Below are 23,429 nucleotides of genomic sequence, written 5' to 3' on the forward strand. Positions count from 1 at the left end.
TCTCACGGCTGGTTTGTATTGAACACCTAAGCCGAAACCATTTTTTTGACATAGGTTTCAACTTGGCAGCAGAGAGAGATATTGACTGGGCATGCAACCTCGCTCCCACATTTACTGCTGTGGAAGGGGTACACAATAAAGACCACCTGTCGCCTATGTGAGATCAAGCGCAAAAGCCACCTGTACATAATAAGCATTTGCACAAAACCTTTGGAGGAGCGACAAACAATCCTACCACTACGCAACTAAACTGCCGCTTTGCGAGATTACGAAACCGTGTAAAAGAGATTGCCCCCATTGTCACTTTGCGACTGTAAAATAGGTGAAGAAATGATCTCTCAAGAAAAACACGCATTTGCAATGCAGTGGGTCTTGCATTCACACGAGTTTGAGCTATTGGCATTGTAAATGACAATGCCTTTTATTCATGTTTTTGGTTTTAAAACAAATTAAAGGCATTGTCATTTACAATACTAATAGCTTAAACTCTCTCAAATGCGAGACCTATTGCATTGCAATAAAGTGCCTTCTTGACCGCTTGTTAGATTGTAAATATCAGAGGAAAAGACCGGCCTGTGACGTTTTCAAAGTAGTGCTAAATAGTGCAGTGAAGTAGATGTGTAAGTGTTGTAAATTACACAGACACAAAATGTGAAGTGAGAGTTAATTATGATCCGAGCTATAAACACTAACAAAGCGCTCCAACACCTTTCGCTCTGTGATTACACTGTTGCGGCTCAGGAGGATGAGCGGGAGTGGAGGCTATTTCCTGCCCTCTCTGTGATTTGAGTGTGCAGTGTGGCATTGCGTAATGTCCTTGCTATCTTTGACCTAATAAACACCATCTGTAGTAGGGCCCTGGCTTCACCTCCTGGAGCAGGGTGGGCTGTGCTTTATGGCAGGCATGGAGGGAGGATGGTCTCTGGCTGCAGCTCCGGCATCGTACAGTGCCCCATCTATTACTAGTGAGCAAGAGGCGCTTAGGTGGTTGAATTGGTATTAGTGGTGGTGGTGGTATTGGTGGCAGTATTGGTAGTGGTGGCGGTATTGGTATTAGTGGTGGTGGTATTGGTAGTGGTAGTGGTGGTGGTGGTGGTATTGGTGGCAGTATTGGTATTGGTGGTGGTACCAGTATTAGTGGTGGTACTGGTATTGGTGGTGGTAATGGTATTGGTGGTGGTGATGGTATTGGTGGTTGTAGTGGTATTTATTGGTTGTAGTGGTATTTGTGGTATTGGTTGTGGTATTGGTGGTGGTAGTGGTATTGGTGGAGGTATTGGTGGCGGTATTGGTAAAAGTGGTATTGGTAAAAGTGGTATTGGTAAAAGTGGTATTGGTATTGGTGGTGGTATTGGTATTGGTGGCAGTATTGGTAAAAGTGGTATTGGTATTGGTGGTGGTGCTGGTATTGGTGGTGGTGCTGGTATTGGTGGTGGTGCTGGTATTGGTGGTGGTGCTGGTATTGGTGGTGGTGCAGGTATTGCTGGTATTGGTGGTGGTAGTATTGGTGGTGGTGGTATTGGCGGTGGTGGTGGCATTGGTATTGGTGGTGGTATGGGTGATGGTATTGGTGGTGGTGGGATTGGTGGTGGTGATATTGGTGGTGGTGGTATAGGTGATGCATGGTGATGCGTGAATGCATACTGGTGTGAGCGGTACATTTTACTTACTTTGTCACTTGCTTGTGTTATTACTGCTTTTATTCATGCATAGTAAGTAATTAGACTTACAATTGTAAGGTTTCAGGTTTGTTTGAGATGAGCTTGTTCTCCGGAGAAGGCAGTAGAACATGTTCATCATTCGCTTCCTAGGATGATAATATGTCTATATTAAGATGCATTTTCGATAGATGGTCTGTGCCTGCATATACAGGTGTTTGGTTATAAAGGGTTTGCTTAGTCCTGAAGAATGCATAGGACCATGTGGCTGTGATTGATGCACTGGAAAGTATTTACAAGCAAAGAAGCGAAGTGAGCCCTCCTGAGGAATAAGAGAGTAAATTATAGACGAGTGATCTCCCTCATGTTTTTAACTTTGAATGTCGAATAAAGATGACCTGCTGGAAACAGACAATTGTACCTGCCTTTGTATGCCCCACACTTCACATAGACCTCCTTAAGTGACCGTTGCAGGCGTGTCATAAGTTTCGTGGCCTTTGGTAACACAAGAGATGCAGCCTCGGGGACGGAACCTCTTACAGTTTCTGAGTGAATGGGCACTAGAGTGGTGCATTATAAAGGTGTGTCCTTACTAGTCATTCCAGATAGTATAGAGCTCCGTGGCATAGTGCGTGGTAGAATTACTGGGACGACTTAGCCCGATCATTAAATCCTTCTCTCCCTTTCGTCGGAAAGAAAATAAATTCAATGCACAACACATTATTCGTTGAATAAAGGCTTTAAAAGAGGGACTGGTTATTTACTTTAGAATGAACAAGCGTTGCTTAATCTCCTGTGTACCCCTTTTCCTCTCCGTGCTATATCCCCGGTTCATCCCAGATTTATGAGGTGACTTAGGAGAAACGCATACAGCCCGAGCCGCAGAAGAGTGCGCGAGGTGGCGTGAAAGGGAGCAGCACACCGAACCATATGTGCCCTGGCACAGCCACCGCGACCCTGTGTGTAGGCACAGGTCTAATTAGTTGAAGGAGCCTGGGTATCCAGAATGCTATAACTAACTTCACGCGCGTCAAAGCACATTGTAGTGTTTCAAAGAAAATGAATATGGATTCATTAATGTCTTTGGGTATTTTTCAGGTTCACACTGATGCAAACAACGTAACTGAAGGTGATCAATCTTGAAGGCAATCTCAGGAGAGTGCGCTTCAGCATTATGTCTGGTTCATTTTTGCAGCTAAAGTATTTGATTATTAGCTTCTGGGTGGAATAAGTTCTTTTCATATCAGCTTTTTTCCTTTCCTTCTAGCCTCCATGCAAATGAAACATAATTTGATAATTTAGTTTGATGATGAGGAGCTTTGATTAATGGTGACACTGGGAAAGGCTTGTGGACTTTCTGTGGAATTAATTATGGTGTCAATTAAATCCTTGCATCATTTCTGCTGCAGAAATCGCACATTTAATGGACTGGAAATAGAGGTATTTGGCTAATAGCTACGTTTTTCTCCTTGGGTGAACTTTGGTTACACACTAAGCATTTTACTCCTGTTTACTTATTAAAGACAGTGACACTTTCTAAGAAGTTGTAGGTGTTTTGCTGGCCGGCTACAAGTCTAATAGCTGAAAGGAAAATGTCACAGCTGCATAGTATTTGTATTTATACTGAGTTCCACCGTATTCTTGTCTCTCTCTTTGTAGCAGTAATTAGGTCACTCTCAAGGGTACAGTAAGAACATGTGAACAGCAGGCCCAACATGTCCGTAATATATGTTGACCCAAAAAAATTGGACTACAAAGGATGCCGAAACCCTGGAAAGGAGAGTGCGGTCTCCGACGCAGCTATGTAGAAACTGGGAGGTTGGAAAGGTGAAAGTCATTCACAAAACAACTCTGTAATAAACAAAAATAGAATGGATGGCAAAAAACAAACAAATAGTTGACTGCAGCAAAGGCAGAAATGGGCTTGGTAGGTAATGTTCGGGTCACATTGGTTTTGCAGTGTTGGGGTTCGTGCCTCTAGCCATCAAGACTTACAGAACTCTAGCAACCTCTGCTGAGCTTAAGAACTAAAACCACATGCACTAAGTTAGTGAGACTATCCTACAGTTCTTCATACTCTGGAAGATCCTTCCACTACATCAACCCATACCATGGATCGTTAGAACTCTTGGAATACCATCCACACTGGCCTTACCAAGAAGCACCTTTCAAGTCTACAAAGACCTCCGCCCCAGGCAGTAAGAACGTCCCTTGACATCCTCCATTGTTTACACATCTGGTCTATTGTAAATCTCTCGACTAGCACGTACTCAAAGACAGAAACCAATTCAAGGCTTTATGCACCTCTATAAAGCGCACTGGGGCAACAGCTCAATGTACTTTCAGAAAATGGTGCCCCAAGCACAATCCTATGGTCTCTGGTCTTCGTTTCCCCCACTTGAGCCATCCGTTATCTTTCAAGCGAGTGAAGCAAGGATGCAGAAATCATCACTAAATACATCTTTAGATTAGCCTATTCCTGAAGCAGTTTATAAAGCTGAATTAGGAGAATTCTCACCCAGATGACAGATTATCGCAAAAAGTTACGTAAAACCAAAAAGGAAGTTAGCCCAGACATTGTTTCCTGCAAATAAGAAATATATGGGTAACTATGTCATCAAAAATTACCACTGGTCAGATTTCAACAAAATAAATAAAAACTCTTAAATCCGTATAATGTCCAGACAAAGGAGTTTGCTTTAAGATGATTTATTTAATACGCTTGAGACAGTCTCAGATATATGTACAAATGTTGCATCTAACCAGAAACACTGTTCCTTGCTGTGACCTTTGTCCTCTGAGGCCTTTAACAGCCTCAGGCAGAATATTTCCATATTCACATTCCACCTTACATCACTTCCTCGTGAGAACATCCTGAGAACGCTCTTAATAAGCCTACAAGACAGAGTGCAGGACCTAGAAACGTTTTTTAAAAGGTAGTGTAATTATCACTAATTCTGTATTCCAGAAGTCCTAATGAGGCATAACATTCGGGATCACTGTTTAACATAATTCTTATCGCTTTTACATTTTCGCCAGGTTTTTCTTATCTCAATGGCTCCTGGGAAGATCATGGGTGTGAATGAATTTACAAGACCGTTTGCAGTCACAATTAGTGGGCACGGTCTCAGTGGCTCCGAGCAGGGACTTTGATGCATTATGCCAACAATACAATTAAAGCAAATGTTTTAAAACTTGAAGCATCCAGAAATGTTGACATTTTGAAAGAAACCTGGGGAAATGAGACCTGTCAAAAACGAAGAAAAAAATTATAACCTGCAAATACATTGTGTACAAAAATAGAGATTGTGTAATGACTGACATTCTTGTGACAAAGCAAGTAGCACGCTACTACGGAACCCATAACGTTATTTGGAAACAGGAGTATTGCAGCGGGATAGAAGAGGGAAAAATGTTTGCATTTATATATTGCTTGCTACCACTGATGAGGTGTTGAAGCGCTTTTTTGGCGAGTATCACGCTACTCCAGAACCCATAAAGGATTAGTAGTGAATTGGTATAGTGAAATTTGAGAAGTGAACATGTTAGTCTGTTATATTGATATAACAGGATAGACGAGTAGGCAGTACAAGGCGTGGCTTGCCTTGTACAAAATGATAACGAAACTTTGATGCTTGGATGTGGCTGTTTGGATAAAATGTAAACATTTGCCAAAATGAAAGAAAGAAATCCTGTACTTATTGCTGGGTTATAGATGGCGTCTTGATGGTTACAATTGGAAAATATTGTCTTTAGGCTCCTGAGTAAAAAATTCTATGACGGCTTGTATCACATTGCTTAATGGAATTGCTGGATTAGTCTGAACCACTGGTAACTATGTTTGGCAGCATTCCATGTATAAATATTTTTTCGCTGTGCTGGCATAAACGTGTACTTGCCATAATTAAATTTGTACTGGTGCTACGCTTAAAGTAGTATTCTACTTTGAACTGCCAGCCCTCCTCTCCTATGAACGGTAGTAAAAACCCCAAACTAAAGGTTCCGGTCCCTAGGAAGGTCTACCTTACGAGTGATCATTATTTATTCGTGATATTTTTAAGACTCCAGTGTCAGCTGATTTTAAAACTCCCATGTCTGCATGTGGCTGAAACATAAAGTGTGAGTCCAGGAGTCTTCCAAATTCCAGATTGTTGTAACCAACGCTGAAGAGGAAACCTTTGAGATTGCCCCAAAAACCATGAAATCCTCTTGCATATAGTTTGAAGAAACTATCATCCAGCATTCCTCCACGAAGTGTGTGTGTGGACAAGTGCAACAGATGCAGAGTATCTTTTTCATGTTCGTACCAAGTTTAAAAATAGATTCAGGTAGTGAGGAAGCTTAGTCCACCAGGATTCCTTTTATTTTAGACCTTTGATCTTCGGACCTCTCATGTGTCTCACTAATTCAGCCTCAATCACTGTAAACGACTGTGCACGTGGACTTGAGTCCAGTGCCTGCCTTTTAAAATACAATCCACTCCAGTGCAGCTGATGTAAGAGGATGTGTGCTGGTCACACCAGCACAAGTGTGTGGGCTCAGCGAGTAGGACTACTGTATAACTCATCCCGATATCCACGCACAGGCAACCTGTCAGATGGGAGTTTGAATTAATTGGCTGTTGCCTTTGCTGGCCTTATACCTCAGTTGGATACCAAAAAGGAAACTTTCCTGTTTTTGATTGGAGTGTGAGTCTGTAGTGCTTTACTGTAGGTTTGTATTCCATTGCATACTCTCCGCCAGCACTTTTAAATCCCTGCACACTGGTGGCACTTTATGAGACGAGGTAACTGAGGAAGAGAAAAGGAAGTGCTCTCTTTCTGGACAGAACGTTGTCTGAAGTGGAGGCACACTTTAAACTTGTACTTTAGGCAATGGCCCCAATCTCTCTGGGGGACAGAAGAAGTTGAAGTTGCTGGGAATTGCGGAGAAGGGAGTTCTTTTGGATTTCTGTGCACCAGTTCTGCCGGGGTACGTCACAACACTGGGTATGGCAGAATCTTGTGCAACACACAGGTGCCCGGTAAGTTGCCAGAAGGCCTTGTGACTGGGGATATGCAGGTCCGCATTGAAGACCACAGTGCTATGCTGTTGAGAGCCCTTGGCTATGCTGCTAGGTTTAGGAGCTGAAGGATTGGGAAGTCCTTGAACTCTTCCTCATAGAAGATTTCAAGTTGATTTAAAAGGAAAGCCCCATCATGAAAATTGACAAAAAGCTGGAGGACTCGTTGCCCAGAAAATGACGATTCTGGTGGCTGGAGCATGCCGCCAGGTGCCGAACATCACAAATACCATCCAGATTGGCCCAAGAGGGCCATAGAAAATAGCAGCTGTTTGACCCATTCATGCATGGATTTCCCAGCCATCCTCCACGGCCGCCAGGCAGAGAAAATGTACTGTATCCAGTGGGTTCACTATTAAACACCTGGGGAGTGTCAGTGCTCTTTGGCAGTACAGTCTGTGAAGGGCACATGTTTCTCCTCTCTTGTCCCTTCCTGTTGCCCTAAGGAGCGCTAGTGCCTAGAGCAAGCAGAGCATCACCATATAAATATGTTCCTGTGTCGGTTGATCAAGCTGTCAATGTCCAGGGGCTAGAAGAGGCCCAGGGCCTGTGTGAGTTGAACTGAAGTGAGGGCTCCCCTGGGTCAAAAATGCATCAGCGTGTTTTCTTGCATCGAAGTGAGAGAGCAAGAACAGCTAGTTTCCACGACCTACTGTATTTGGGTGGAAGAATATAAAACTGCCCTTATTCCACTCGGCAGAACGAGGAGTGTTTCAGATGAGCAGGGAGCAAGCCTAACTGCATTCACTTTGGTTCAAGTACAGTCTCAGTAGATAGCAAGCGGGGTGCCTCACAGCAAAGGCAGCAGCAGTAAGATGATTTGTCTGGGAGTTACCTAGTGTTCGAAATGGGTACTGCAGGCCCACTAGCAGCATTTAATTTACAGGCCCTAGGCGCACACAGTGCACTGTACTTGGGACTTACCAGTAAATCAAATATGCCAATCAGGGAATCACCAATCCATAAATACAATTTACAGGGAGAGCATATGAACATTAGCCCTGATTAGCAGTAGTAAAGTGCCCAGAGTCATAAAACCACCACAACCATGGTCCAAAACAGAAGGCCAAAAAGCAAAATGTCTGGCGATAAACCCTCTGGAAAAGCCAGGTCCAACACCTAAGAGCAGCGGTGGACCCACTAACATTCCACAGTAGCTTCACCTTGAATTTCTCCAGGGATCGTAAGAGGGACCATGGGAGAGTTTCTACCAAGTTTAAAACACTCTTGGCGCAGGGACTTCTGTCCAGATGCTCTCTGATTCATTCGACTTTGGTGCTAGATGATGTGCTTGCTTGGCAATCTTAGTGAACTGTAAAAATAAAGACACCAGAATGTTCAATAATTTAATGCTTTTTTTGACCTTTTAAACTGATTTTATTGTGATTATACGTTAACAATCAGTTGTCATACTACAGTTTGAAAGATGCATCGGGATCATACTCTGGAGTCGACAGACACCAAGCTATCAAAGTCCCCAATTTACTCGCCCTTCCATCCCTTCCCATAGGTCATCCCCAATATTATTTCCATAGTTTGTGAAGCAATTCAAAAAGTAATATGTCCTATACCTGTGTCAACATGGAGGTATAGTTAATGTATAGTCTTCATAGTGGAGGTTGAGGCGAGTTGCATCTAGGGAGCTCTGTTAACGCAGCTAAGGAGTGGTGGCAGTAGCAGGCGAACCCTGTGGTGTACCCAGTGTGGATTGTTAAGGAGGGTCCCTTAAACAGTCCACCAGACCCTCCCATGCCTGTGCTGTATCCAGGGAGCCTAGACCCAGTCTAGCCTCTTGCAGCTGTTCTCCCCCCCTCCCCTTCATATCCTGTCCATCCGTCAAGTTCCTTGCACCAGGTGTTGATTCGGAGACCTCGAGGCACTTTCCAGTTCCAAGTTATTTCTCTCTTCTCTGACAGACATGCAACAACTTGGAACCTGCTTGTCGTTTTAGTTTTGGATGTATGTGAAAAACAATGCAAAAGGCAGTGCCCACAGCAGCTGGGGACCTCCTTTGATATAACCTCCGCAGCTTCCGTTATTACCTCCTCCCAATAAGTTCCCAGTGTCTGACAAGTCCACAACCTATGCATTGGCTCGGCCCCACTCTCCCTGCACCTTGGACAAGACAGTGCAGTTATGTGAAAATATGTATTAATCCACCCAAGGGGTCATAGGCTCTGTGCAGTAATTAATTAATTAGTTTGAACTGGGCAATCCTAGATATTTTAGGAGTCCCCTCAAGTATCATCTCTCAGTCCATGTCTGGTATGGGAAGTCTCAGATCCTCCTCCCAGCGGGTTTTGAGGGACAAAAGGGGTTAAAGCATGCATTTGCTTATTGCCCTATATAGGCAGCTCACTGCCCTAAGGGTCTCTGAGGTTGTTACGATATATTAATAGGCCGCATGCATATTCAGTTCCTCAAGCCCAGACCTCCAGTGCTTGCGGAGGACCGTCGTTACAGCCCCATGGAGTAGAAAGTTACCTGCATATAATCCAGACTCCATTTGGAAGTCGTCACATGGGAGAAGTCTCCCGTCTCGGAATAGGTTTCCTGTTTGAATGTTTTATTGACATGTGCTGTGAGTGGTTTCTTCACCAGGACTCTGTGTCCCAGTGTGCTTCCTGGTTCGTTGGTTGACTAGTGGAGGAGGAGGATCCTAACCTGCGCTGCGCTTTCAGAAGTGCAGAACTGCTCCCGCAACGCCGGAGAGCTGTGAGCGGTTTGTCAACGAGACTCAATGTCCCAGTGTGCTTCCGGGTTTATTGGCTGACCAGTGGAGGAGGAGGAGCCTAACCCACGCCGTGCTTTAAAAAGCGCAGAACTGCTCCCACGGGACGTGTGCGGGCCATGCTCGGGTGAAGCCTGGGACAAGGGCGTGCCCGTCCGCGCCCGTCAGAGACCGGAGGAGGCTGAGCTGGCCCCCTCCCCCCAGTCTCTCATTTTAAACACTTTCTTTCATCTTCACACTGTTATTAACAGAAGGACGTCATTGGTGAGTTCCAGGTCTGGATTGGACTCTATCTGCCACCCCGGACAAGGTAGGACCCATAGTGGTTTTATCCTTTGCAGAACCATTACAGCTTGGGGATGAAGTGGTCTTACAGAGCTTTCCCTTGCATGCGGTGTGCTAGTGCACTTTGACCTCCTTTATCCCCTGTTTCCACGTATTTCTGAATTAACCAGGTCTAACTTTGCCAATCCTAGGTTACCTGCTGCTGTGCTTTTAAGAAGGTATCGTCATGTCTTACTCTGGTCCAAATGGGGAAAATGCAAGACAGCAGCAGAAGTCCACATGGCACCTGCAATAACGACTATGGACTGTTTCCTACAGAGAGCAGCGGGGTTGCTCGACAAGAAAATTGAGCTGATGGCACATCGGCTCTTCCGCTCCCCGGTGAATCAATTGCACTCGCACTCTATAAGCACATCAAATGGCCAGGCCCCTTTACGGGGAAAAGCCATTCCATCGCATGCGTAACAACGCATGTGATTACAACACTGTCAAGAATTCCTGTCATACAAGGGAAACACGCCCTTATGTAAACAGGAGAGCTGTTACATAACTCAAGGGAAACACGCCCTTATGTAAACAGGAGAGCTGTTACATAACTCAAGGGAAACACGCCCTTATGTAAACAGGAGAGCTGTTACATAACTCAAGGGAAACACGCCCTTATGTAAACAGGAGAGCTGTTACATAACTCAAGGAAAACACGCCCTATAAAGGGAGGAACCGGGAGGTACAAGGCTGTCGGATATTGTGTTTACACCGACGTACCTGCTTCGTGAAGAGCAGTGTTCCGGAGTGGTGCTCCAGTAAGGCAAGAACGGAGGTAGGTCGAGTCGTTACTCCCTGGGCCGTGTCTTGCCCCATCGTCACCTGTGAAGGACCCGGAAGCTCTACCGGTCAACCATTGAGCTTCGCTTTTTGACTCGGCTGAGTCCAAGCGCAGTGGCGCTTTTGCTGGTTGGAGTCGTAACTCCCAGCCCGACCAGAGACACAGGGACTGCCAGCTGTAACGCACACCAGGAGGTGTTTGCCGCGTTACAGACTCGGAAGTCCACAGGATCGATCGAGCGGCTGCTCTCGGTTCAGTCTTCTTGCTTGTGATTGGGGTATCGGTGACGCATCACCAGGAGGTGACTCCGCGTCCCGGTGCAGTCTGAGGAAGAGGTTGAGCGGCTGCTCCCTTCAGGTAGAGACCCCGGCTGGGTGTTTCCCTGACTCCTCGATTCTCCCCAACACTCTTCGTGCCCCTCACAGCCTACCGATTGGCATTGTCGGCCATTTCATTTCTGCCCTCTGTTGGCATACGCCGGGATCGGCGTATATGCAGAGGACGGTTAGGACCATCCGTGCTGTGGGCTGGTAACGTACTTAGCCTGGAGGATTCCAGTGACTATAACTTTTGTTTGTTCTTTGTATTTTATTTGCCTTCATTAAAAGAACTAACCCTTCACAAGTGGTTGCGTCCTCATTGTCGTGTCTGTTAAACGATCCTGAGACGTTCAGGGCGTTACAAACACGGTCATTACAATGACTTGCTGTAGGGGGCACTCTAAGATAAGGAATAGTATTAATTACTATTCCAACACCTTCCCTAGTGCACAAACTGGAGTTGGAATAGTGAATTATACTACCCAGCGCCCCCTACAGCAAGTCATTGTAACGATTGTGTAGCAATGGTACTGCGATGTAACAATGCAGTTGTTGTAACAACTGCGTTGTAAACGCATGCGATGTAGAAGTATATATTCTTTTACGGGGCACCCCTGAACTGGCGGAGTTTGTAGTTCTTTCCATACCCCCTCCGGCCAAGTCCAAGGCCAAAGTAGAGTGGTAGAGACCAAGTTCGATGTTAGGGGGGGCCTGCAGGACAAAATCACCCCCAGTGACTGTGCCAGGGATGTTTACCGCTAAGCAGGGAGTTATCCACCCTGACGCCCAGGGGGTGAACCTAGTGAGGGGAGTGGGTCTGGGGCCAAACGCAAACGCTCCTTGCCAAGGGCCAAGGCTAAGCGACCCAGGGCGGATATTTCGGCATCCGCCACTACGGGAGTGGCACCCTTTTCATAAGATGACTTTGCAGCTATGCTGAAAGTATGTGTGGGTTCCCTCTTAGAAGGTTTGGACTCTGAATTGAAGCAGATTATGCAACGTTTGGCCTCCATTGAGAGGGAACTCCTTGATCCGTCCCAGCATAACAAGATGGTCAGCAACAGTTAACAGGGGTCCTATTGCCCCATTGGTCAGTGGTGGATACAAGGGCCAAATTCATCCTGGTCCCCAATTCGTAGCTGGAGAGGCCGCATTGCCAGGCCACCTCTCGTAGGAAAGTTCCATTCCTCCCACCATCCCGGCATGCACTGCATCTGCCCTAAAACGCAGGATTACAGGAGGTAGTAACCTCCAATGAGACCCCCAGGACGAAGACCCATTGACGTAGCAACAGGACCCCTAGGACGGAGTCTGGGCATGGAGGGGATCCCAAACATGTTAACGGTGAGCCGGGAATGCAGTCTCCGGGCCCAACAAACCTCCAACTACCTCCAGAAGCAACCCCGTATGTTGTGCTCCTGGGAAATGTACCCGTTCTGAAGCCTGGCACCACTAAAGATTTTCATCGGTTAAAAAATAAAGTGCTGCATTGGTTGAACAAAAACACAATCTTGAGCTTCGGAGTGGAGAGGCATATTAACACAGTTCGGAGGGTAGCCTGGATAGGAGGATCCAAAAAGAGAAGTGGAGGTGACTGTGTGATAATCAATTTCAACCAACCTCACCAGGCCGAGATAATTCTTCATGCAGCCAGCTTTCACACCAGCACAAACCGATCACATCCATAGTGGCACTCCCTCTGGGCTTTTCCTACAGACCCCTGTCCCAAGCCGTAACCACAAGCCTATGGCACCACTGGAGACCTTTCCGATCCGGCCTCCCAGGAGTGGCAGCAGGTCCTTTCACCCATTCAAGTCTTCTCCAACGCTTTCGCACCCCTGGGGTGTCTAGATAACTGTGATTGACATGATGGGTCTGTTCCAATGATTTCAATGGTTCCCTCAAAGCAACTTGACCTTACACTTCCATCGGATAAAGGCAACCTTGTAACTTCTACCACAGACATTAACCTTTGTAAACTTATCTCATGGAATATAGCTGGTCTGGCAAGCAAGTTTATGGTCACAGAGTGGCACTGTCTTGTTCAACAGTTTGACATCATCTGTCTGCAGGAGACATGAGCCATTGATAATTCTTTTTTTTTGGAGCGATATAAGTCTGTTTTTTGTGCCCGCCACCACCTCGAGGGCTGGCTTACCTAAGGGAGGACTGGCCGTTTGTTTCACTCAGGCTTAAATGCAGTATTGTCGATTTTGAATATAGCTAATTCATGCCTGAAGGCCTTGCTATTCACCTGTGGGTCTAGTAGAATACTGCTCTTGAACTTTTACTATACTATTTCATCTCTCCCTGAGGTTTGCAATATATCTCGGTTGGGTACCTTTTTGAGCAATTTTATTGCCTCTACTCGCAACTTGATGCAGTTTGCATTGATGGGAGATATTAATATTCATTATGTGGGGAAATAAGTTAGTGGAGTAAAGGAGGTTTATCCTGTCCTAGTCTTCCCGGCATGCACCTAGAACATAGTGGTCAGAGCGATAAATTAAATACCCTGGTATGTGATCTTGATCTTTTATCAGCAATGGGTAAACTGGACCCGGGTCAGACTGTTATTACTCCTCCCTTCACATGGCAGGGTAGCGCTTCTTTATTGATTTTATCTTTCTCTCTACTCCCCTCTTTTATTTAATATCTGATTGTTCCATTACAGCAAGCATCTATAGCGATCACAACCCGCTATGCCTTAAATCCAGCTCGCCCTATTTGGGCGAGAAGGGGAAGGCAGAGGGCGTTCATTGCAGGCCATATAGGGCTCAGATCATCCCTGTATCTTTTCACAAGACTGTTTTAGACAAATGGCAGGATGAGATCCAGACCGGTCTGGCCGCGCAGTTGGAGACGGAAGATAGTATTGTCAACGGTTTTGTAACCATCTATTGCTGATCTACTGACTGTTCCCGCTCCCAAAAGGCACTTAGATAGTCCTCCAAGATGGTTTGATTCAGCATGCTCACATGCGGACAGGAAGCTAAAGGAAGCCTTGCATGCCACCCCTAGAGACTGTGGCAGAATTGGAATTTGTAGAAAGAAGTACAAGGAAGCCTTGAGAAGGCGCAAGGAGGCTTTGAAGTCCCCTTCTCCTGCACATTTTTTTTAACCTTTATGGACCTTTGTTCTGTCTTTGATTGCGTGAACAGAAGCAAGCTGTGGCAGTCCTTGCTTTCCATGGGGGCAGACAGGGACATAGTTCTTTTTTTCTCCAAGACCTTCATCGAGACACGAAGGTGGGCATGCGTTACTTTGGGGAACTAAAGTTTTCACGCCTGTTCTCTATTCAGAGAGGGGTCCGTCAGGGCTGTATTCTGGCCCTTTTTTTATTCAATGTTTACATAAACAATGTAGAGAAGTTCCTTCTGGAGACCAAGGTGGACTATACCCAGGTGGAACAGTGCGGCCTCCCGGTTTTGCTGTACGCAGATGATGCCATCTTGATGCCCAGGACTGAGCGGTGTCTGCAAAAGCTCTTAAACTCTTTTGTTCAGTTCATGGGGATCAGGACCTGTTGGTCAATAATTCAAAGTCCTAGGTCATGCAAGTAGGCGTCCACCCAAGCAGGCCTTACACCTTTAAGGTAGTGTCTACCCGGTCCAAAGGACAAGTGCTTTCTCAAACCTTGGGTTTCTGTTAGATTCCAAAATTTAATGGAGGTCCCAAATAACTCTTAAGAAAAACGACCTTACTCTGGAGTCATCAGTTGTTTTTATCTTTTCATCTAGATTGGGAAAAAGACCGGTAGGGGCCCTTTTACAGCTTTATAGGGCCAAGTGTATCTCTAAAGCACTATATGGCAGTGAAATCAAGGGGTACACTCCACTGTTGACTTTCAAATTGTTGAAAACAAGTTTCTGAGATCGCTCTTATCTGGTCCTCAGGGCACCCCTCTTTCACTGTACATGAGGAGCATCGTTTGACCCATATCACCGACTTGATAGCCTACCGCCCTCTGTCTCTGGTTAAAAATCTCGATTGGCAAGGGACTATCGCTAAACAAAATGAGTTTAAAGGACTTTCTGGCTCTTGATTGCGAGTTCCATGGCTCAAATGCATCAAGGAATGTCTCTCGCACATGGGGAGTGGAGACCTCTTCACCAATCCTGACCTGGCCAACAAGAGGGACCTGAATAATATAAAGGTGTCATTCTTTGTGCAGCAGTCAATGGCTAGGGAAGAGAAGGAGCGTTTAAAGCCCAGTGTACCCTGCTTCATCAGGTTTAGAACCACCCTGACGATGGAGCTGTACTTACTGGGTTTCGCAGACTCATACGATAGATTCTTGTTGACTAGGTTTCGGTTTGGCCTCTGTTTGAGATGGCAAATCCCCACAGGACATGGTCCATTTTCGATGTTCTGTAGCTTTTATGATCTACCCAAAATGACCTTTTTAGTTCCGATCTTCAAAAGGCCAATTTTAAGCAAGTGCAACCCACTTTTATCTTTTTACAAATGCTCATGGGTAGCACTTTGTTTTATCTGCTTATTTTTTTTTTTATCTACTGTCAGGCTCAGGTCTAGTTGTGACTAATTACCTTGTCTCCCGTATGTTACTTATGGCACTACGCACTTTGTATTGCTTCACTCACTTCTTGACCATCAAAGGCTTTTATCAGATGTGATTAACTTCGACAACCAGAACGATCTCTTTTTACCTGGTAATGATTCTGTGATTTTGGGAGTCTTTGTATCCCTGATTTCATTTTTTGTCTAGGTCATAATCTTATTTGACATGTTCCTGTGAGGCTTGTTTTGTGATATTTTAATGTGCACTTCTATGGTTTTATTTCTTGAAACCGAATAAAGACTATGATGATGACATGTGCTGAAAGGAAAGTTGTCAGTGCATCATTTTTATGTCAATTAAAGAATTTTAGAGTTAAATTGCATTATGGTTGAAGGGCTTGGTTTTCCATATGACTGTTATGGTGACATGTTGACAAAGTCAGTGGACCTGCCGTTTTATTGATTAACTTCTTGTGTTGTGCTAGGCACAAGCGAGGAATTGTGTTTTTAGCGTTAGGGGTTGTTGGTGTGCAGACCATTGGAGGTGCCTTGCTGCTTTCAGTTTCAATTTCAGGGGCTTCGTCGAACAGGACACACTGCTGGTCACTGACATTGAAACAACTACATTTTGAACTGGAAGGGAAGCTCTTCGTGAAGTGAGGACATACAAACTGAATCCCTCCGCTTCAAAGGATTCTTTGCCCTTAGTATGATGATGTGATGGCCATGTCTTCTGCACAGGCGAAATAGTATGGAGGATGTTAACATCATGTCCTCCACACTTAAGAAGTTAATGAATTTCTACAATTCCCCCACTCCTGAACACCTTCAGGAAGAGACTCGAGACCTGGCTCTTCGACTGACCTGGAGCTTCAACCCCCCCCTGCTCCCCCGCCCCCGGCCCCTTGAGATTGCAAATTATTATTAACAGTTGCAGGCATCATCCAGACCACTTTCTATTATGACTCATAGGCTCTCTTCATTCCCTTGGGGCCATGGCTGATGCATGTTACCCTGATCTTTTTAGGTTTTGCCTGGCGAAAGCGGCGCATGCGCTGCTCTAGCCAGGAGAGCTGCTCTAGCCAGGAGAGCACCTTTTGGAATCAATTCTGCACGCGTCTGCAATGGACAGAGATGGCTGCTCTCGCCATTTGTCCATTGCAAACAGCATGCGCGTGTCCCTTGGACTGTGGACAGTCCCACGCCATTTTGTTGCCATAGCAACAAAATGCCGCTTTGCGTGTTTTTTTTATTTTTATGTCAGTCCCCCCGGGGCACAAGCAGGCATCCACTTCTGTCTTTTTGCTGAGATCAGCTGCCCTCACAGAAGTGGATGCCTGCCTGTGCCCCGGGGGAACTGCAGGACAGCCGTTGGCATTTGCAATGCAATAGTTCTCGTATATATGCGAGTTTGAGCTATTGACATTGCAAATGACAATGCCTTTGATTTATGTTTCAAAAACGAAAACAAGAATAAAAGGCATTGCCATTTGCAATGTCAATAGCTCAAACTCGCGTAAATGCGAGACCTATTGCATTGCAAATGCTTGTTAGATTTGTCATGCATCTCTTACTGTTATAGACAGCACTTTGTGCCAGAATCTGTCAGTGTTTTCCTGACATGCCTTAGTCTCTGGGACAGCCTGTCCTCCCCACCTCTTTCTTGCCACTTCTCTCCTTACCATTAGGCTGATGTCATAAAACTTTTTTCATAATTGGAGGGTGTCATAGCACACCCTGTACCTAACACTACTGTCTTGGAAAACATTCAAGAGAGTCACTCCAGACTTTTTCCAGGTACTGCTTTACACTTCTCCAGAAACTCTCCTTACAGCGAGAAAGCCAAATGATGTGAAAAATGAGCCTACCTGTCCACAAACCCTTAAGCGTAGGGAAACCTTAGCCCTTCTGAGCTGATGCATTTATATTCCAAGACGTATGCGGAGAAATTATCAAATGCAGTAGTGTGAATGCAGATTGTTTAGCCACTGACCTAGCATAGCTACAGGCCTCATCTCAGTCAGCCTTATTATTCAGACCCAAATCCCACTCCCATTAATTTCTCAACCTATAGCGCATATTGGGTATTTTCTTCATAAGTGTCCTATAAATAATAATGATAAAGTTTTCTTGTGCAGCTGGAGATACATCAGGCTATATTCTGGCGGAGGCCGGCGTGAATATTTTCTGGAATATTGGCTACTAACGGGAGAGTGCATGACTATACTGCACATATTAATAACTTTTCAGTTCTACCACTTCATTCCCTTCCTTAAGTTCTGGGACCCCTAATGAATAGTATGTCCTCTATTTTCGAAATGCCAATTTAAGCTTAATTTAATGCAGTCAGCCACTTTGTCTGTAGTTTCAAGAGCCAAACTCTGTTTTTATCTTGTTAAAACCGGGGCCACCTTACATGCTCCGAATACTGCCTATGCTGGGCTGAGTATTAGATATTTTGTGGATTTCCCATTAGAACAAAAGAGGGTAGATGAGGTGGGGTCCATCATGTATGGAATGAATTTGCTTTAGATGAAATGGGAATAAATACAAAAATGTGCCATGATACCTTCAGGTGAATGTGCGTATACATTTTTCACTACCAGTGATATAAGAAATTGCAGATTCAACTATAATAGTTTCAGGAGTAGTAAAAGAGCAATTAGATGCTAAGCCAAGATGCTGATCAGAGACAGAAAAGCTTAGATTATCTCTGTGTCCAAAGGAGAGATACGTTACATCGTAGAAAATGAATGTTAGAATCACCTTACCAGCAACTCTGTTAGCCTACATAAGCAGACAGATACCATTAAGGAATGTGTAAAGAATTTGCAACCAGTTACCAAGGGTTGAGCCAGGGGATAATGTATTGAGACCTTGACTGAACCTTAGATTGCGTTGGTGTCCTTATTGCTAGTGGTAGGTGCATACTTACCCCTACCAATAATCCACCTTCCAAGATAGTCAGCCGTGAACAGCACAATTTTCATTTACTCATACCATTTTGGATGTTGTTTAAGTGGCCTGTTTCCAGCTGGATTATATTTTGTTTGTCTCTCTTTCCTGGATCAGTATTCTTCCCCATCAGAATACAAATACAGACCCTCAGTTCCAGATACCGGATCTTGCAGACACCTCCCATTCAAATACAAAGCAGTTGCCTTACCTCTGTTCCCTGCTGCCCTCGGCTTAAGCCATTAGTTGGTCTAGTTGTGATTAATCTGACCTGAAACGTTGGGTATCCCTCTGTAAACACTGCATTTAAAAAACCTTAAAAAGCATGAGCTGCAAGAGAGCAGAACAATACATCAGGGTGCTATAGGCAACTTTTTGCTCTCAAGCTACACATTGAGGTTTACTTACTGCCTTAGGCGATGGTGTAATCCTTTTTCACAAGCTACTCTCAATATCAGTTCTTAAACCAGGATTAGAAGAACGTGGTGTTATTAGCCACAATAGTTTACGTTCCTGTTATGTGGTAAGTATTTTTAAATAGTGCTTGAATGGACCGTTATTCTGGGTTATTTTTTTATAAGAAGGTAAGCAGATCATAATATCTGACAAATTCTCACACATCAGAAAATATTTAGACTGCCTTTTTACTGCCACTTTGAAACTCTTTGGCATCATTCTTAGTTCAGGGATTTACAGTGTGGTTTGTACTGCCTGGGAAAATAGCAGTACTGCGGGGTGGGATTCTTCTATGTTGCGTCCCACCAGTCCGATAGGACAATAAAGCGGTGATAGTGCTTGTTTTCGTTTGTCTCCAACTACAAGTCTCTCAATGTTCAGTTTTTCCATGCACAAATTTCACCAAATGTAATCTTTTAAAATAGCTGCTGGAGGTGTGTGCAATATTTGCACATAATTTATAATCCTGATCGGCTGGGGGGGTGAAACACACATTTGTGCTAGAGTTGCAAATACTGTAAGAAGAGTCTATGGACACTGCTTCTGTCTTCAAAGCGGCTAGTGCCAGTTCTACAAAACTGACCGCTCTAGAAAACATGCTGAGACGTTGTGTCTGAGAATTAACAAATTGTTCTGTCCTATAAGGCGGCCTAGATAAAAAGGGTTCTTTTTTTAATTCAGGCACCGCATTACTGAATTTAAGTTTGCAGACTAATCAGCGGTGTCTATTATTATTTAGCAATGTTCACTGATCATTGAAAAATATCATTTCCAGCTCCTGTGTATACATGGCAACAAACTGCAGAAGATGTAACCATTTTGGTAGTTCTCCCAGAAGAAAGTACAAAGGAGGATATAAAAGTCACGTTTTCTCCCAGTCGAATCGATCTTCAACTGAAGGGTGTGCCTTCTCTCTTGAATGGCCCGCTGCATGCACCCATTGACCATGAAAGCAGCACGTGGATCATGAAAGATGCATACAGGTACATTGGCTTTTAAACTGTAATCAATTATCGCAATCAAGAGAACATTATTTAAATAAATATTTGTAACAATGCAATATGTTTCAGTACTTCAGTTTATATTTATGATTTGTATGAAGTGATCAAGAACTGTGGGCACCCACAGTCCATGCATACAGCAGTGTTTTAAGAGGCATTCGAAGCAGTTATTTAGAAATAGAGCATTCTTCACTGAGGGCCATCCACTGGGTGGACGACATGCTTAGATACAGCATTTGTAGCACTGTGTGACAACGTTTTATATTGGATCTTGGACTTGAATCTTTGCTGTGTTTAAGTTTTCTGCTTTTCCAATTTATGACCAATGTAATAAGAGATGGCAGGCTAATTTTATGTTTCAGTCCCAGTCATTGTCACAATTCTAGCTGAGGCACGCATACATTTTCCTGAATCTTTATGATAATTGAGTGCTGTCTCAATATACTGCACTGTGGGATGCCTCTTAATGGTAGAGCTGCAGCACTGTAACCAGTGAGAATGTGTGTTCCTGCTGCTGTCTTTAATTTGTCTGCGCTTCTGCGTGCCAAAGAGAAGCAAATTTACCCTAACTAGAATCGCGTAAACCTCTTTAAAAAAAATGTGTATATATATATACAGGTAGAAAGAATAAATAGCATTGCAGTTCATCAATAAATAATTTAAATGTTAAAGCACAAGTACATCGGTTCGTTAGTAAAGAGTTCGTATACCTAAACACACAAAAAAAGAACTAATTGATGTAGATAATACTGATGTACCTCATGATAAAATATAGTACATTTGTTGCCGCACCCTGATTCTTTGGGTAATCTATGTTACTGCGGCTCCCCCTACCACATTTTTCGAAATTTCACTAAAGCCACCACTCTTTGGGGATAAAGTTCCTTGCTTGATTTTACTTGCCTCATCTTATGTATCCAAGAGTCCTAGGATGGGATATCCACTGATCTCCATTGTTGTAAAATTAAAGATTTGGCCACAAGAGATGCCATAAAGAGTAACTGCTTCTGCCGAACAGATAGGTTACGAGTGATGTGATTTCCAAAAAGAGCTCCCAGAGAGTCTGGAACTACAGATACCTGGAGTTTAGTACTAAGCCACTGGAACACTTTCCTTCAAAAGTTTGCTAAAGCTGGGCAGGTAAAGCATATGTGGAGCCAATCTCTTAAGTCATGACCACATCTGAAACACACCTCGAACGAACATTAAAGGAAATATTTTCTGCAGACAGATTGTGTATAATAAAGCAGTCATTTTGAGAAAAAAAGCTGTTCTTTTAAAGCTGGCCCCTCTAATGGCTTCACGGGTCCATTCATGATAGATTTTCCTTCATGCACCCTGTGGAAGTCTCAATTTTATTCAAAGCTATTGGCACAATTTGGGCGTGGAGTTGTTGCAGCAATATGCAATACCAATTACCCACTCTTATTATTCCACTTATATAGTATGCTTGGCTGATAGTGGAGGATAATCATCCCTTGGAGGTTGGATCCTATGCATAAAATGGTGAAGTTGAAGATAAGAACAAAGCAATGTGGGAGGTTTTGCCGGATTGCTCCATGTCACCAGACCCCAGGGTTTCATGATTCCAACTGCCAGGAATCATAGAATCAATGGATCCCTACCTTTTCCCAGTCTTTAATACGCCCCTTATCTACCTGGAAATTTAATAGGCAACAGTAACTTATCGGCATTTCATTGTGGAATTAGGAAAAGTGTAACTCTTCCTTCAATTGGGTGTGCCTAGAAAGCACTATATGGAGAGGTTTGTTTGTTGCGTTAAAGGAGTTTGGGAATTTTAAGAAAGGGGAGAGCTGAACATCGTTTACTAGGAGCATTTGCTTGAGATAAAAGTTGTTGCAGAGATTCTGCATAGCTTCTGCCCGAACACTCCACTCAAGAAATGCGGCCAGGTAGTATTTTTTGAAGTGAGGCAGTGCTAGGCCCTCATCCTCGATGTTCAATTGAAATGTTTCCAATTTAGTACGAGGTTTCTTTCCAAACCACACAAATTGTTGCAACATCTGGTCAATTCCACTAAAGAATTTTTGGGGCACCTTAATCATTATGTTGGTAAATATAAAAAGTAAAAGTGCGGACTCTCATGCTGCCCAGGCTGGCTTTTTTCATCGGGTGTGGCAGTGCCCTCCGGTGGAACACTATTGGATGACTGTTTTCCGCAAGCTGAGTGATATCCTGGGCATCACTCTTGCCCCGGATCCCCTATTGGCGCTATTGGGCTACACTAAACCACTACAGAAATCTATGCGTAAATTAGCGGCTTTCGGCCTCCTCCTAGCTAAGCACAGATTGGCGATGCGATGGATGAGGGGTCCACTGCCCACAATTGCGGAATGGGAGCAGGATATGGTCTACTGCAATACTCAGTCTGATGTTTATAATGAGATACTTCCTCCCTGTAATCGCCTGAAGAGTTTCTGGGGCCTCTTTGTGCAGTATCAAGCTGCTAGGATAGCTGAGACATCCGCCTCTGACGACTAACCTGTGATGTTGATAGCCATATGGTAATAAGCGCACTGGCAATGTGGTGGCACCGCCCTAGCCCTCCCCCGAGCCTGCTCCTGCCTGCAGCAGAGTACTTTACGCCATGCATATGCCCACGCCTCAACTTACTGTGCACTGCCCTGTGTCCCCCATGAATGTCTTCTTTCACCCATTTCCTTGCCTCTCTGCCATGATTGTCACTGTATTTTGCATTGCTGCTTTATCTTTGAATACTTGAACTAGATTTTAGCGATCCACCTCTATGGTAATTTTTGTCGGATTCCTCTTCTGTTATTTGATTTCCGCACGTTTTGAGGATTTTCTTTTTCATTTGTATTGTATGTATACAACAATAAAAAAACAAAATTGGGCGACTCATCATTTTAAATAATGCTACGCGTCCGATAATTGATAAGGGAAAATACTGCCACTGACTTAGTAATTTCTGAGCTTTAATAAGGATTGGTATGTAGGTAAGGTGGTATAGTTCCGAAAAGTCATGAGATACATACATTCCCAAATATATGATGGAGCCAGAAGCCTGAAATTGTGACCACTTGTCAGTAGGTAGAACAAGATCAGAGCAGTTGAACAAGAGTTTGTATGATTAATTCTATACCCCCTAAATCAGAGAATACTTTTATTTTTATTTTTTTGAATTCTTTTTATTCAGTTTCATAGGTTCAGTACAAATTTCAATAAACATTTGAGCATGTCTAGTCAGGCATTGCATTCTAATACATAATACAGTCTTGTATAATAGCACTTACATACACAGTTGGCAGAGTTTCAATTTCTTTATCATTTCCAAATGAACATGGGAATGGCAGTATTTTTATTTAATTTTTTCCGCCCCGAGTTCCATATTCTAGTTTCCAGTGCCACATTATGCTCCCACTCCAACCAGCGCTTGCAATGTTTTCTACTTTAGTGGTGTTGTATCCCACAAAGGCAGATAGAAACAGAGTATGCGCACTCGGTTTAATCAAGGGTGTAGAGTTTCAAGTAGGTCGTAGGTGCAGACGGGTAGATCCCCCTGAGTCGGGATATGAAGATCACAATTGTTTGCACGTTCCTGTGTAGGAGAGTGTCACTCGTACTGCACTAAA

At 44.1% G+C, this 23,429-nt stretch overlaps 1 protein-coding gene across 1 annotated transcript in view; it reads left to right on the forward strand.

The window, feature by feature from the left end:
• The window catches only part of NUDCD1 (NudC domain containing 1), a 489,494-nt gene that overhangs the window by 204,960 nt on the left and 261,105 nt on the right, over positions 1 to 23,429 (forward strand). Inside the window, exon 6 of the mRNA XM_085605088.1 lies at positions 19,590 to 19,797. Coding sequence (XP_085461214.1) covers positions 19,590 to 19,797 — 208 coding nt within the window. The remainder of the gene's footprint in view (positions 1 to 19,589; positions 19,798 to 23,429) is intronic.

Source organism: Triturus cristatus, chromosome 5_1 (genome assembly GCF_964204655.1).
Source record: "Triturus cristatus chromosome 5_1, aTriCri1.1, whole genome shotgun sequence".
Classification (NCBI taxonomy): domain Eukaryota; kingdom Metazoa; phylum Chordata; class Amphibia; order Caudata; family Salamandridae; genus Triturus; species Triturus cristatus.